Consider the following 17,049-nt stretch of genomic DNA (forward strand, 5'->3'; position numbering starts at 1 on the left):
AAATTACTGGTAGTTTTGTAAATACAGTAGAACCCCGATTATCCAATATAAATGGGCTGACTAATCATTGGGAAACCAAAAATGTCGGATAAACTGGAGGAGCCAAGAAGTTCTTGTCAATGCACACACGCCACCATTGATAACAAAGCTCCCTCCTTTTTTCCCTCCCCGTCTCCTTCCCTCCCTGTTTACTTCCTGAGTCCTGCTTCCTGCATGGTGGCTTCTGCCCTGGCTTTGCTACGGGGAGTGGAGTCTGCTGGGGTTAGGAGAGGGCCAAGGTTCCAAGATGCAAAGGAGAGGACTGGGCGCTCGGCCCAGTCCTCTCCTTTGCAGCTTAGATTTCCTGAGCCCAAAGGGAGTGTGTGGACTCCCTTTGGGCTGAGTAAATCCAAGATGTTGAGAAGAGGCCTGGACTGAGTACCCAGACCTCTCCTCCACGCGGCCCATGCCTCTCCTCGGGCTGAAGGAATCCAAGCCTCACCAAGGAGAGGCATGGGCCCTCGGTCCAGGCCTCTCCTCGGTGAGGCTTGGATTTCCTCAGCCCAAAGGGAGTCTGTGAACTCCCTTCGAGCTGAAGGAATCCAAGCCGCGCAGAGGAGAGGTGTGGGCCCTCAATAAGCTACAATGGAATGAACTAGCTTTAATGCAGAACAATGAAATTCTGCTCTAGCTTTTGGATAAAGCAAGAAATGTATTTACTAAACCTATATCCCATTTAATCACAAAAAATGGTGCTCAGGGAGCTAACATTATAAAATACATAAACTAACCTGGTCTGAACATTGCATCAGGCTTGCATGTTTGACAGGAAGTAAATAAACGTGAGTGAATTATCCACTCATGCATTTTTTCTAATTTCCATTCTAATGACTTACAGAGATGGATGACAGACCTGCCTGTTTTTTCTAGTCATTCTTCAGTTTTTCCTGCCCACACATATTTCTGGCACTTGGAACATGCAAGTGGACCTATCCCATGGACAGATTAAAACAAACCATTATGTAAAAGCTTTTTCATAAAGTAGGTGGGATTCAGAATAAAGAATAGAATTGGTATATCTACTGTTCTTAATACTGAAGTAATTTTGTGCATCAGAAAACACTTATCTACGGTAGCACAATATTTTGAAGGGGAGGAATAATGAGAACTGTATGACAGTGAATTGAAACAGACCTGTCCAAAGCTTCTGAAAGAAGAAAGTGGTAGAAGTAAAATATTTGAATTGGGTGTTTGGGCAGGATCTGGCAGTGGTCTTTCTTTCCAGAATACCAGATTTCATCCAACTGGGCAGTAGTCCCTCCCTCCTTGTGTGCTTCTAAATCCTTCTCTGGAGATCTGAGAAACTGTTTTTCAGGCTACATGAAGAGTGGCAGAGTAGAGGGGAAAGTTTCCAAAGCTTGCATGAGAGAAATACTATATATAGCATACTGATCACAGAAAGGCAATACAGTGGTACCCCGGGTTACGAAATTAATTCGTTCCGCCGCCGCTTTCGTAACCCGGAATACTTCGCAAGCCGAAAAACCCATTGGCGCTAATGGGGAAAAGCCGCGATTTCGTGTGAAATAGCGCCGAAAAGCACCAAAAATTTTTTCGTAACCCGAAAAAACCTTCGTAACCCGGAACAGTTTTTTTAATTGGATTTTTTTCATAACCCGGAAATTTCGTAAGGCGGCGCATTCGTATCCCGGGGTACCACTGTAAATATGTGCTGGCTATAAAAGAAATACATTGATTCCTTTGAGTTTAGGAGCTGATAGTTCTGTCTCTAGTACATAAAAAGGTGCTTCGAAGTCAGAATTATCTTACATTTTTCAGTTGAGCATCATAGGCCCTCCTTAGCTTCACACTTTAGTGTATAATGAAGCAGGGTATCTTAAGGGATAATTACCATTTGTGAAATCCTGACATAGATTTGCCCTAAAATGATGAAATCTGTCCAAACACCTACAGTTTTGTAAATCAGGCACACACTTTTTTTCTTTATATGATAGCCTCCCTGGAATATTGGTTCTCAAAAACATTTCCTGCAAAACATGGCATTGCTCAATGGGAAAGCCAATAATGATCAACAAGCTTTTCTGAAAGACAGCTTGCCCATCTGTTTTATTGTAGTGCACCCTTAGTCCACATGGCAACAATGAAACCTGATAGGGCCTAATCACTGATCATACTGATAATGGAGTGTGTTCCCAGAACTGTCTGCAGTAGGTGGGGGCAGGTTAATGCAATTCCTTCAAAGCAGAAAGGTTTTAAATCAGTGGCCTAGAGGAAATGCAAAATGTGTCTGAGCATAGAATGAAGGGTAGGTTTTGGTAAGAGCACTCGGTGCTCTGATCCTTATTTATAGCTGTCTGTCCTCTTATGCAGACCACAGGAATTTCTTAGTGTTTTCTTAGGCAAGGAATACTGAGAGGTGGTTTTGCCAGTAGTTCCTTCATTTGAAATCTAGCCTACAGCACCTAGTATTTGTTGGCAGCCTTCCATCCATAAACTAACCAGAGCTAACCTTGCTTAGCTTCCAAGATCAGATGGTATCTGGTGCCTTTACGGTATTTAGACCTTACCTGGGTTTTTTTTATTTTTACTAGCAAAAAAAGCAGTGCTGCCATATGAGAGTGCTTGTCTATAATCCACCTCCCAAAATCTGCTACAGAAGGATGAGGGTCACCCCATGGGTAGTTCTCAGGAAAGTAATTCCCTTCTTGACCCTTGATAAATATATATTTAGAGGCCCTTCTGATCAAGGTTATAGGTTTCTTATTTGGTACAAAAGATGTGCCAATATAAAATAACAAGCTTTTTCTGAACAGCACTGTGCAATGTTAATACATTGTCATAGTCAGAACTGTCCTTTTCTGGACTGAAAAGAGGAATGAAGTGGAGATTTGCTGTTAACTACGTCTTATGTTTCTCTCTTATTAAGGTTTGGACCCCATGGAATCCCTGTGACCATATTTCCCAAAAGGGAATACAAGGATAAACCTGAAGCAATGCAGCTCCAGAGTAAACCATTCCAAGATGAGACACAGGTGAAGTGTGAAGTCAGTGGTGTAGTCAAGGACTCTTCTCCCATCCAGCCATCAGAACCCAGCCTGGCTAAAAGCCTATGGACTTCCAAGCCACCTCCCCTCTTCCATGAAGGAGCACCATATCCTCCTCCTTTGTTTATCAGGGACACATATAACCAGTCAATACCTCAGCCTCCACCTCGGAAAATTAAACGGCCCAAGCGGAAAATGTACAGGGAGGAACCCACTTCTATTATGAATGCTATCAAACTGCGACCCAGACAGGTCTTATGTGACAAATGTAAGAACAGCATTGTTGCAGAAAAAAAAGAAATTAAGAAAGGCAGCAATGCAAGTGACTCCCCAAGGTATGATGATAGTAGAAAGCGAAGAAATGAGAGCATAACTACTGTGAATAAAAAAATTAAAACTGATCATAAAGTTGATGGGAAAAGCCAAACTGAAAGCCAGAAAAAAAATTCTGTGGTCAAAGTTGCAAATATTGCCCACAGCAGAAGCAGAGTAGTTAAAGTTACCACTCAAGGAAATACATCAAAAACACAGTTAAATACTAAAAAGGTTCTCCAGAGTAAAAACATGGATCATGCAAAAGCTCGAGAAGTGTTGAAAATAGCCAAAGAGAAGGCACAAAAGAAACAGAGTGCAACCTCTACTTCCAAAAATGCACATTCAAAGGTCCACTTCACGCGGCGTCTTCAAAACACCAGCTCAGGTTCCCTACCTCCAAGATTGCGTCTGAAGCCACAAAGGTACCGAAATGAAGAAAACGACTCCTCTCTCAAGACAGGGCTTGAGAAATTGCAGAGTGGCAAGATGGCAGCTAAGCCCCAGTCTCGCTGCTCCTCTACCCGCTCAGCAGGTGAGGCCCCTTCAGAAAATCAGAGCCCCTCAGAAGGCCCTGAAGAGGCCAGCAGTGAGGTTCAGGACACAAGTGAAGTGCATGTACCTGTTGATCAGGATGAACAGCAGACACTGGGCAAGAGAGGCAGCAAAAGCAATATAACGGTTTACATGACCCTTAATAAAAAGAAATCTGACTCTTCCAGTGCATCAGTTTGTAGTAGTGATAGCACAGATGACTTGAAGTCCACCAACTCTGAGTGTAGCACTACTGAAAGTTTTGATTTTCCTCCAGGCAGCATGCATGCACCTTCCTCATCCTCCTCCTCGTCCTCTTCAAAGGAAGAGAAAAAGCTCAGTAATTCTTTGAAAATGAAAGTTTTTTCAAAAAATGTCTCTAAATGTGTCACACCAGATGGCAGGACCATATGTGTAGGAGACATTGTTTGGGCCAAGATATATGGCTTCCCATGGTGGCCAGCCCGTATTCTTACTATAACTGTGAGCCGGAAAGATAACGGCCTTTTAGTCCGACAGGAAGCTCGTATTTCATGGTTTGGGTCCCCAACAACATCTTTCCTTGCTCTTTCACAGCTCTCCCCTTTTTTAGAAAACTTTCAGTCGCGATTTAATAAGAAGAGAAAAGGTCTTTACCGCAAGGCCATTACAGAAGCAGCCAAAGCTGCTAAGCAGCTAACTCCTGAAGTTCGGGCCCTGCTGACACAGTTTGAAACATGAACATAAGAAGTAAGGTAGGCAAGAAATGTGAAGGCTCCTTGAAATGTCTAGCCTAGTTAAATACTATGAAGGACTTGGCCAATTAAACACAAGAATTGCACTCATTTGGCTGCTTTTTTATACTGAAATTTCCATTTGTAGCAATGCCTTGACTGAAAGTTATACTAAACAAATTGTACATGCAATCAAATTAACCTAAAATGAGATCTCAGTATTTTTCAAAAGGACTCTGAATTTTTTTTTGTAAAAGTTAAAAAATTCTTCTGACCACCCCCATGCACAGGAGCCATAACCTCAGCTGAAGAGCAGTTTATTTGCAGGGAATTTTTACTAGTTTCTACTCACTGTATATACCATTTCAGTGTGTGGACAGCGGGGGTGGGGGAGGAGGGATGGTTAACCCAAGAAATGGAAATTGTAGATGTGATCTAGACGATCCACCTTGAATGCAGGGCCCTTGGCACCCTGTGCATGCCTGGAGCTTTTATTTCTGTGTTTTTACCCCAACTAATCCTAATAGTATAAGTGGGCCCAAAGAGTCATTCTATGGCTAAAAATACTTTCATTCCCACTGGTCACTTTAAATCCTATTTAGAAACCAGTTTAATTTGCAACCAGCTAACAATGTTTAATCATTAGTATATGGGTCTTGGCAGTCACCTCTTTCCAAACACTCAGTTATGCAATGCACCCAAGGATAGAAGTATGAACTTCAGGTTTTGGAAAGTTAACAGGAAGCCAGTTGTTCCCCGGCAGGTCTGAATAGCCCCTCCATGTTTAGGATCCAGGGCTGTTAATGCTGCATTAAGTATGAATCATACCTTCCTATCTGAGGGTGGGTGAGGTGCTCCTAGGACAATTGTCCTGAGGGATTAGATTAGTTTGAGAGATTTTGTGTTCTGTATATAATTAAGTCAGATTTTCCCCCCTGACTACTTGTTCTTAAATTCTTAGGATACGTCCTAGTAAATTACACTTTGTGAACTGTCAGATGTGTAATTGTTGCATTTGGATGTACCGAACTGCATTTTTTTAAAAAAATATTTCCATTTAAGGTATCTGTTTGCAGGTCAGAAAATATGGAAATGTAATTGTGTAATGCTCTGAAATGTACAAAATTGTAAATAAAATTGACTAAATCTAATTATTTGTGTGTGTTTCTCAAAAAGCTTTGAAAAAATCAGGAAACAAGGCTGTTTTCTGTTTACACAATATTTAGAGACTTAAAGGACTAGTTCTTCCACTCAACGCCGTCCAGTGTAGTTTCATTAACTGCATATAAAACATTACTGGTGTTCAAAAATTTTTAAAGGTTCTGTTTTGTTTTGTTTTTATAAATTCAACTATTTATTTTCCCAAGTAAATCATTGACAACCCAAAAATGTTTTTGTAAGGATCCCCCCCCTTGTGTTTGATGCTACCTAAATCCCATCTTGCTCTTAGATATTCTGCCTGTTTCCTGCCTTGCATTGGGCATTTTAATGCACTTGATTCACTTAGACATGAGATTTTGCAATGGACTTGATTAGTTTGTGTTTGTATTCTTACACTGATGTAAAAAGTGCCCCCTCCCAATTTTAGGAGCAAGCATTTGGGAAGGAAAAAAGAAAAAGGAAGAAAAAAGACCTGAAGCTAATCTAAACTCCAGTTTGTTTTATCTTAAATACAAAGGCTCTGTTACTATAGTTTGATGCTAAGGTATGTGTTTTCCCCATAATATTCAAACATGATTAATTTTATTCCAAAACATTAAAAGCTAAATTCAGTGTTCTGCCCACTGAAATTGATGAAATTTATTAGTTGTGATTATAGTCCCATTCATTTCATTGGGTAGGATTGCTGTTGGAGTTAGCTTGCAATTTTTAATCTTGTTAATCAGCGTGCACATAATTTTGAAATCTGATCTAACTAGTTTTTCAACTCTTCCTGAGGACTTCTTTGCAATAGGGATAGTTTATCATGAATTTCCAAATCTCATTTAAATTTGCATCCAGTCAATGCTTTTTGAAATTAGAAAACACACAAAATTAATAGCATGCAACACTGTTTTGCTCCTGTATTATGTATTCTTTCCTGCAAACAGAAACAAATACAGTATGTAAATGAAGAAGAATGTAGGCTGTGTTCAGCATTTTAATTTTTAAAAATGCACAGTGTAGCAGATAGCTTTTAGTGTTTGCTGCAGTTTTGAAAAAACAGTTCCCATTTAGGGCCACTGTGCACATTATGAAATGGATAATGCATGGGGTTACATGCTGATTTTATGGGTGGGTGTATGTAATAAAAAAATAAGATTAATACTTTTTTTTATACAAGTCTTCAAGAATTTGTTTTGAATACATGCAGCCTAATACACTGGAGTAATACTAAGACTATAATTTGGTACTGAAGACTTGGTTTAGTAAAAAATGAAGATAAATAATAACATGTCCTCATGTTTATGTTCCTCCCAGTTCCATAGGTCAGTGAAATCACCCATAAGTTGAAGTCTAGCGGTTCATACATTGCCTAGTAGTGAGGAGCAGAAATTACACTCGCTGTAAATCTCATGCTATTCTCAGACAGCCTTAGTCTCTTTGCTTGATGCCCTCGGGGAAATACTGGAGGAGTTTAGTGACATTTGGATCTTACCAGTGATGAAATAATGACCTGAACTGCTGAATGGTCACCATGTAGTTACATCCCATTGACTCAGTGGTCTATTCTTATTGGTGACCAATCCATATCAATGTCATTGTGCATGCTGCACAAGTCTTGGTACCTGGCATCTATGGTTTAATATTCTTAACCAGAGAGGTGCCATGGAAATGTAATTATTATCAGTTTACTGTGAAGATGCATACCTAGATCATTTTGTTTTGGATGCTTCCAGGCTTCTAAGTGGAAGCTGCTATTCAAGAAGGAACCCCAAAGTAGAAAACATATTGTGGCTTGCATTTGAGAGGCTTACTGTGAGAACAGAAAGCACTTCTTCAGCTTTGTTCAGGGAAGATGATGTTGCTGATTTTCACTGATCTGCAGTTTTTTAGGAAATGGAATGAGAAGTGCCAAGGAGGATGTGGGATTCCAGGCACACATACAGGGACTGTACACATTGGCAAGATTTTAAAATATCCAACCTGTTGAGTTTGGGATACAAATCTGGTGAAAAGTTCTGCCTGCATTTTAACACAAGGCACCATTAAAATGTCTGTGCAGCCTCTTGGTTTGTATATGGTATCTTAAGTAAACAGTTCAGGTAGTTTCATGCTTCACTTTTGATAATTCATAGTCAAAACTAAAACTGGAATAGTTTATTCAGCAGCAGAGTGATTGATGAATGAGGTGCTTAATCTTGTAGGCAAAACAGTTGCAAGCCATTAGCTGTTAATGGAGCTCTCACACCATCTTGAAACCGCCTACAGGTTGAGCCTCCCTTATCTGGAACTCCAAAATCCAAAACTTTTTTTCCATGGGTGGCAGAGATAGTGATGCCTTTGCTTTCTGATGGTTCAATGTACACAAACTGTTCCATGCACGGAATTATTTAAAATATTGTATAAAATTACCTTCATGCTATCTGTGTAACATGTACATGAAAGATAAATGAATTTTGTATCTAGATGGGCCTCATCTCTAAGATATCTCATTATGTATCCATATGCAAATGTAGGTATTCAAAAACATTTTTTAAAAAATCTGAAATCCAAAGCCTCCAGTTCCAAGCATTTTCGATAAGGGAGACTCAACCTGTATCAAATTTGTTTCCATGTTTCCTTGTTGCAGGAGTCCTATAATCACAGTTCTGCACGAGTTGTATGTTCACATTTTAGCAGGAGTCAAGTGCCCAGGCCTTATGGGATTGCAGAATTACAACCCAAGTAGGCCTATCACCAAATCCAAGATACACTCATGTGAGTTTTCATTGATTGATTTTACACCTTCCTGAATTTGCAAACAACCACTATAGTTCTTAACGGGGAGGGGGGGTCTTTATTCTGTGTGTTTATGTACACGTTGAAGCTAGCAACAAGCCTTTCTCAGAATGTCTCGTAAAAACAACAAATAATCTTAAAGCCCCTTAAAAGATAACATATTATGGCATAATCTTTCATGGGCTAGACGTCTTCAGATGTATCTGAAGAAGTAGACTGTAATTTACAGGAGCTTTTGCCACAATTGGTCTTGAAAGTGCTATTGAAGGCCTGGATTTAACAACTGCTGAATGGGAAAATCCTGATCTGCTTAACTTTGGTTTGCAATTCTAGTTCTTCCTCAAGTTCCCATAATAGAGCTGGACTTTCATATCTGTGGGAGATCCATTCTGGACCCCACCAAGGATACAAAAAACATGGCACCTCAAGTCATGTTGTACCTAATGGTGGTGTGATGTGTGAGTGGCTGCATACACATACCACCATTGGGAACAATGGGGCTTGCCATTTGCGGATGCTAAGATACATGGATGGCAAGCCCACCGATGGCGAGGTCCCATTGTACACATTTTTCATAGCATTTCCAAATCTAGCATTATTACTACCAAATGGTTATGTATAGCTAAATTTTCCTGCTAAATTACTTTTCATGCATCACTACTGCAAAATGTAACCAATTTAAAGCAAACTCGGAATAACAAAAGATGTCGTTGCAGAATATGTGTGCATGTCCCTCTGGATTACAGTCACAGTTTGGAAGCATTTTAACAGGGACTGACTAGCATGGTTATTTTAACATCCTCTTTAGTATGTGTTAATCTGTTCTGTAGACAAGTTCTGCCACAGCTTGGTAATGGACCAAAGGGATACTTAAGCAAGGTCAGCTGCACATACTTAAAGAGGCAAGACAGCTTTAAATGGTGCATAATTTCATTGGTAAAAGAGCATGGGAAATCTTGATTACTTCAGTCTCGTAAAACAGTGAAAACAGTAGTAAATAATCTAGAATTTACATTCTATGTTAACTAAGCTCTAGACAAAAGATACTCCTGGACATCTGGAAGACAGGAAATCAGCTGGCAAAAAATTGCAAAGTAATGGGTTTGCTGTTTGAGATGAATGTGTACATACCACTCCAATGACAACGTAAAGTTAACCTGACAGTAATAAAGAGACAGTACTAATTTTCAAGTCAAATGGGAGTGATTGCAGAGTATCTCTTAATAGTTACTGAATTAATTTTACTATTGAAATTTGCCCTAGTAATAATACAAGTTACAGTAACTCGGGCAGCAGCTTTGAATTTGCTGTTGGAAAACAGAATTCTCAGTGGGTATGTTAAATGACCCATTTGGGCAATGTTTTGTATTGGACAGACATCCCAGCCTTCTGGTATCTGTCAGTGACTGCTATGTCTGTTGCTCTATATAATGGAATATGTTGTACGCTCAGGGAGGGGGAGATTCAATATAGTCACTAGTTTAGGGAAAAGATGAATAAAAGGAGACAGCAGTAAATCAGAACACATCCATGTCCAACAAGGTGCTAGAACTATGGGTCACCCAGTGACAATTAAAAAAGTATTTCTTAATAGAGCACATAGTTGGACTGGAATTTGTTTTTGCAACAGTTAGTATGGCTTCAAATACACAGATCCTTGAAGGAGAAATTCATGGCCGTTTTATGTATTGAACACAGTATGCCTCTGAATGCCAGTGAGTGGGGAAGAAGGCAAAAGGGTATGATTGCATTCAGTTCCCACTTGTGTGCTTCCTGTAGATACCTGGTTGACTACTGTGGAAACAAATGATAGGCTGGGTAGGTCAGCAGTAGTTACAACTAAGGCTCATTGAAAGCAATGCAATGGAAATTCATCACATTGATCTCAGTAGATTTAGTTATGATTAATACTTCCTGGAGTATGCCAATTTTTGCAACTAAACCAGCGCTTTAGGTCAATACTTTTGTATCTTGGGCTATAGCCAACCTCTGATGAGTGTCATCCACAATTTGTAAACAGTAGCCACAGTCTGGATTAGAGTTAGGTTGCCTGGAAACAGGCTGTGCTAAATCTTCCCCAGATGATTTCCTCTACTTAAGTGGCTTCTCAGTTGCTATTAGTTGCCTGAGAGAGCAGGACAGGTACAGTACAGATACCTTGGTCTTCCTCTCTGCCTTCACAAAGCACTTTCCAAAAAGGGGCATTTTAAATTTGAAGAGAGGGTTGAAAACCTTGCCACTAATTTAAATTTATGTGCACACACAACCTACTTTTCAGCCAAAAATAAAGATGTATTTTGGTTCTGATTACTTTAAGGTAAAAGGAGAGCACTAGCATTCCTGCTATTATTTTTTTAATAACTTATCTGTTTTAATACTGTAATAATTTAATTCCTTTTTAATGTACTTTTTAAATGTTTTTAATTGTACTGTTTTTAATGCTGTGAAGCCGCTCTGAGTCCCAGTCCTGGGAAAAGAGCGGGATACAAATAAATATAACAACAACAACAATTTTTATCTGAAATGACATTTTTCTGTTGCTCTTTCGTATGAGAAGAGAAACTGAAAGTGGGGGAGATGATTGCTTGAGCTTTTTTTTATTGTGCCAGCAAGTTTGTAAATGATATCCTTAAACTAGTCCTATGAAAATTTTTCCTAGGATTAAGTCCTTACTGTTGACGAACCCTGTACAAAATTGCATTTAGTGACTTAAGTCACTAAAGTCATGGATGACATGACAGTCTGCATATCTACCAAAATTAGTGCTACTGAATGTAGTGTGACAGGCCAACCTAAAGGCACCAGATCCAGTCTGATCTTGGAAGCTAAGCAGGTCAGCTCTGGTTAGTATTTGGATGGGAGACTGCCAGTGAATACCAGATGCTATAGGCTATATTTTAGAGGAAGGAAATGCCAAAACCACCTCTTTTGAATATTCCTTGCCTAAGAAAATGCTACAAAATTCATGGGATTGCCATAAATTGACAGATGACTTGAAGGCGCATACACACACACTCCCAGTTACTTATATATAGGGTTGCAGCCTGAAACACATGTGCTTTTCCTTCTTATTATATTGTATACAGCAGGGGTTAGGATTCTGTGCTCACCCAGATTTTTTTATTACAACTTCCACAATCTGTCATTTGCTATGCTGGGTATGCACCAAGAATGGTTACCCCATTCCTAATACACAAACTGCTTTGAACAGCAACATTTCAGCTCTTGTCTTAAAAAATACTCCCAAAAACAATTTGAGGACTGGGAATATCATTATATATAGCTAGAACTAATCGTGCCAATTAGACTTCTCGTAAGTCAAGACAAAAACCCTATTAAAAGCACGAAGATTTTTAATGCCTCTTTAAAAAGCTGATATGGGTACCTATGAATCAAACTAAGGGCAGTCTGTCTCAGCGCAAAAATACCAGAGTCATGAATAGTTGACTTCTTTCAGACATAGCTCTTCTACCTATTTCTAGTCAGAAATTAGAACTGGCTCAAGCAGGAAATTGTTCACCATGTCATGTCACTATTATTTGTTGTGGGTGGTATTCTGAATTCTAGCCTGCCTTAGTTCTGTTGGTTCTGTCATACAGGCTTGTCTACTAATGTACTCTGTTGCCATTCAGAGACAGATCATATCTGAAGTCATCAACAATAAGGTTCTAGCTTTACTTAAGCCAATGTCTTATTCTTATGCAGCGGCACAAAGCAGCCAGAGGCCAGAGCTGCACCAGCATTGTCCAGAAGCTATGCAGTCTGGTGAAACCAGTGTGTAAGGAGGTGCTGGGTGCTAACTTTCACAATGTCAGAAAAAATAATTCTGCCACTATAACCCCAGATTACACTAGCATAACTCACCAAGAGGCCTTTGGTCTAGAGTCACTGGTTTCCTTACCAACTGTCTTCAGCTCATTTGCAGGAACAAAGAACCTCTGCCTGGATTTATGATGCCATATGTTGTTCAAAGCTCTGTCATTGCTTCCACTCATTGTCCCTGAATGGCTTCTATTTATTATTATTATTATTATAATTAAACAAACTACAGTCAAGCTGTAGCAGTCACTGGACCTAGAGGTAATGGGGAGCAAAACATGCATGGGGTGCTGCTGGGCATTCAAGTGATAGGATCACTAGAACATGCTGTATTTACTCTTAGTCGTAGCATATGGAATAACTTTCTGCACAGCATGCTAATACCTCCCCCCCCCCCCCCCCCCGCCAAGATAAGACTTTCGGTAGTTTCCCTTCTTACAGTCTGGAGTTGTATTTCTAGTCTACCCATCCTTTAGCTTGGTAGTTGGTGGTCTGCCTCACTTAGTGCAGAGGGTTGTGGGATTTTACTGCTGTATGCTACCTGATTCCAAGGCATGGATCATGTCAGTTGTTGTAGGACTCCTACTGGCCTTATCCCAAGACCAGTGTGACAGCATATAGGTGCTCAGGCTTGGGCATATCTTAGTGTTACAGAAATGTCATGGTAACAATCCAAACAGAAACTTGGAATAGATAATTAAAACTGTAAATCTGGAACCGATAGTCTCATCCTGGCAAATTTCATCCTCCTCATGTTAGAATGAATATAACTATTCTGATAACTTTGATACTGGGTTAGAGCCAAAGTGGGGCAATAAAATTCTGCTCCCAAACTAGGCTTTTCCACTTCTTCCTCCCCATAACCTCTGAAATTCTGCTCTTGAATAACAGATGGTTTCCAGGGTGGTGTGTAATAAAGCATAAGGAAGCAGAAGTGGGGAGACATTTGCCACACCAAGAGGTAGGAATCAGTGTAATTCAGGAGATAAGTTGTACAAATGGAAGTGCCTTTCTGTCTTGCAAGGGCCTTTTTGATTCTACTTCATTGTGGGAAGACTTAGTGGCCAATACCCCTCATCACTGTGGCTTTTCTATGGTCTTCCTTGAAAATGGAAAGCGGGCAAGGGGGAATCATGTATCTGTCCCCTGTCTTGTGCTAAATCTTTCCCTTGGAAATGGGCTAATTGCAAGAGGCCTATGTTTATTATGTGAGCTCTTTGATAGATTTATCAATATTTTCTGCTGAGGCACACCCCCCCCCAACATTGTATTTCCACCTAATGATCTTAGACTCCATTTGCATTTTTTTTGGTTTCTCTTCCATCTGAAGCCGATAGCCTTGCTCCCTACCTATGGCACACTGCTCTGAACAGACAGAACTGTTTTGTTTGTTTTTATAATCCCCTTTGATCAGTGAATTGGGCTGCATGGCATTGAGTTGTTGGAGGTTTTTCTGTCATGTACTGAACTTTGAGAAAATTTATTGTGTTCTTCATTTCTGCTCTGCTTCAAATACTTTTAGTACTTCAGTTAGTAGGAATGTATAGGGCTGTGCTAATCAGACAAAAAGCCCTTTTTAGTGCAACATTCTGTTCCTGCCAGCAAGATGCTGTTTGGGAGCCAACAAGCAAACCATGAATGCAGTAAGGAGCACCTTTATGCTTGTGTCCCCCTGCAACTGGCATTCAAACACTTGCTGTCTAATATATTATGACTAGTAGCCTCACCTGAATTTGCCTTGTTAGCCATTCAGGTTGGTGGCTATCATTCTCTGTTGCAGTAGTAAATTTTGTATTATTTGTGCAATACAGTTGCCCCTCCATTTTTGCAGAGAATTCATTCCAGACTGCCTGTGAAAATGGGAACTCACATATATTTAAGCCCCATTGGCCTGAACGGTTGCACACTTCTGTGTGTGTGGCATGGGTGCTTGCACCATTTTAGCCAATGGGTCTCACCTCTTCATGAGTAATCAAAACCGTGGACTTCAAGTCAGCAAAAATGGAGGGGTGGCTGTATTTCTTCTTCTTTTCTCTCCTGAATCTCCAACCTTCCGTTTCATTGCAGTTCTGGTATCATAAGGAACAAAACATTTTAGTTTATTTTCCAATGTCATGCATACTTTTTATACTTTTCTCATTTCCCTGTCTTGCATATTTTTCTAAATTAAAAATATTATAATACACCTTTTCTCGGGAAAGTCGCCCTCGATCATATCACCCTTGATCATATTCTGGGTCAATATATACATGAAGTGATACACCACAAGTCCAAGATTCTTTTCTTGGTCATTCAAAACCAGTTCAGATCCCATCCATGTGTATGTCCCAGTGTGTGTACTTTACAGTTGTTTAATATATTTGCCATTTTGAGGCCCTTTTCATCCAGTCTGGAAAAGTCGGTAATTTGGTGTCGTCAACAAATGTGGCCACTATGTCAGGTATACACTAGATCATTTTTCTAACAAGTTAAAAATAAATAGTTCCATTGCATATTTTTTGGGTTCCATTTTGAAAATATGCCAGCTGCTGCTGCTCTTTTCATCCTGTTCTTTTATCAGTTACAAGCCACAAGATCACCTCATGACTGCCACTCAAGACACTGGTGAGGAGCTTTGTTTGTAAACCTTGATAAAGACTCCTGGCCCATGTGGAGTGTAATTCTCTGCTTTGACCCTCTCCTCCTCCATCTGTGACTGCCTCCCCTGGGTAAACAGCTATGGACCTTCACTGTCAAGGAGGGACGTGATCAGGCAGCTGCAGTTCTGCAACTGGGGGAAAGAAAGCTGTTGAGAGCAGCCTCATTCTTCCACCTGTATATTCTTAGTCACTTCTCTGTCCAGTAAAAGGTCATGACAGCTGCCTTAGGAGTGGATTGGCCATTGCTTGAGGATCTCACAGATAGCCTAACAAATTACATGGGCACATGGCACCACCAGAATCCCAGCCTTGAATCTTTCAAAAGGTCTTATAGGCTTCATAATTAGATCTATTGGTAATGTTCTCCATTAATTTTCCAAAAGGGATATTAAGCTAACCAGCCTGTTATTTTCTGAATTCCACCCTCCTTGTTTTTGTTTCATTGGCATTGTACTGTATTGGCCACTTTCTAGTTTTCTGGTACAGAGGCTGAACTGAGAGACATACTGTGTACTTTTTGTGCACAGCCATTTCATACTGGAATTGTTTAGGAACTGTCAAATGGATACCATCTGGAATGAATAGTTTCACCTTTTGTCACCATTGTGTTGCCTCAGCTTTTGACTCTTTCCAGAAATGTCAGTTCATGCATAAGTATCTGTCCACATCTTATACAGTGAACACAAATGGAAAGAATTAATTCAGCTGCTCTGTACTATTTTGTCATCCAATAGCTAGATAAGTATGAAATTTGCGAGGGCATGGTTATGAAATTTGTAGGTAACACCAAATTAGGTGTCATCTGCAAATACTCCAGAGGACAGGATCAATTTCAAAATGAATTTAATAGATTAGAAAACTAGGCCAAAACTGAAAAAAATGAAATGAACATATATAGGATGGGGGTCACCTGGCTTAACAGCAGTACCTGTAAAAGGGATCTAGGAGTCCTAGTAGACCACAAGTTGAACATGAATCAATAGTGTAATGCAGTAGCTAAAATGCCAATGCGATTCTAGGCTGCATAAATAGAAATACCGTGTCTAGATTGAGGGAATAGGACTACTCTATTCTGCTTTAGTCAGACCTCACTTGGAATACTGTGTCCAGTTCTGGGCACGACGATTCAAAAAGGATGTTGACAAGCTGGAGCATGTCCAGAGGAGGGTGTCGAAAATAATGAAGGGTCTGGAAACTATGCCTTATGAGGAGAGACCTAGGGAGCTGGGTATGTTTAGCTTGAAGAAGAGACGGTCAAGCGGTGATATGATAGCCCTGTTTAAGTATTTGAAAGGGTGTCACATTAAGGATGGAGCAAGCTTGTTTTCTGCTGCTCCAGAGAACAGGACCCGGAACAATGGATGCAAGCTACAGGAAAAGAGATTCCACTTCAACATTAGGAGGAACTTCCTAACAGTAAGGGCTGTTCAACAGTGGAACACACTCCCTTGGAGTGTAGTGGAGTCTCCTTTGGAGGCTTTAAAAGAGGGGCTGGATAGTCATCTATTGGAGATGCTTTGATTGTGAGTTCCTGAATAGCAGGGGATTGAACTGGATGGCCCTTGTGGTCTCTTCCAGCTCTATAATTCTATGATTCTAAGCTCCTCACAATCCTTTAGAGAAGGAATAGGAATGATGCAAGCTTGTGGGTCATGTGAACCCTAACCCATTTTGTCACCCCATTTTTTGTCCCCAAAGACACAAAACTGCCCCCAACTACAGTCTCACCCAATATTCCCAAACAGCCAGAATTAGGCTTAAAGTAAAATATGAAACTGCCATGGCTATGGAATTCTGGGATTTGTTGCTCTGTGAGAAATTTGGCCTTCTCTGTCAGAGCTGTGGTGCTTTTGGACATAGAGATGCTTTTCCTGACTAGTTTATATTGTAGCTCAGCTTCTGTTATTGTGGTTTTGTGTGATCCGCAAGCATTCTGGAGAGACGTGGCTGTCTCAGCTCCCATTTCTACTGGTTCCCTTTTTGGAGGAAATTAATTTAATAAATATATATTTTGACATTTCCTCTTTTGAGGTCAAATGTGACAGTGTTGAATTTCCTTGGCAAGTT

The 17,049-nt window shown here is 40.2% G+C and overlaps 1 protein-coding gene across 5 annotated transcripts in view; it reads left to right on the forward strand.

The window, feature by feature from the left end:
- Positions 1 to 17,049, forward strand: part of PWWP2A (PWWP domain containing 2A) — a 35,994-nt gene that overhangs the window by 18,160 nt on the left and 785 nt on the right. Inside the window, exons 2-3 of one of the 5 annotated variants that reach the window (XR_006101714.1) lie at positions 2,927 to 4,624; positions 8,376 to 8,503. Coding sequence is in view for 3 of the 5 variants with exons in the window: in XM_042447369.1 (XP_042303303.1) it covers positions 2,927 to 4,610 (1,684 nt within the window). In the remaining 2 variants the exon portion in view is untranslated. Of the gene's footprint in view, positions 1 to 2,926; positions 4,625 to 6,191; positions 8,082 to 8,375; positions 8,504 to 17,049 lie in introns of those variants that run through there. The other 4 variants (XR_006101715.1, XM_042447370.1, XM_042447371.1 and 1 more) reach the window with 4 other exon arrangements.

Source organism: Sceloporus undulatus, chromosome 2, assembly GCF_019175285.1.
Source record: "Sceloporus undulatus isolate JIND9_A2432 ecotype Alabama chromosome 2, SceUnd_v1.1, whole genome shotgun sequence".
NCBI classification, from domain to species: Eukaryota; Metazoa; Chordata; class Lepidosauria; order Squamata; family Phrynosomatidae; genus Sceloporus; species Sceloporus undulatus.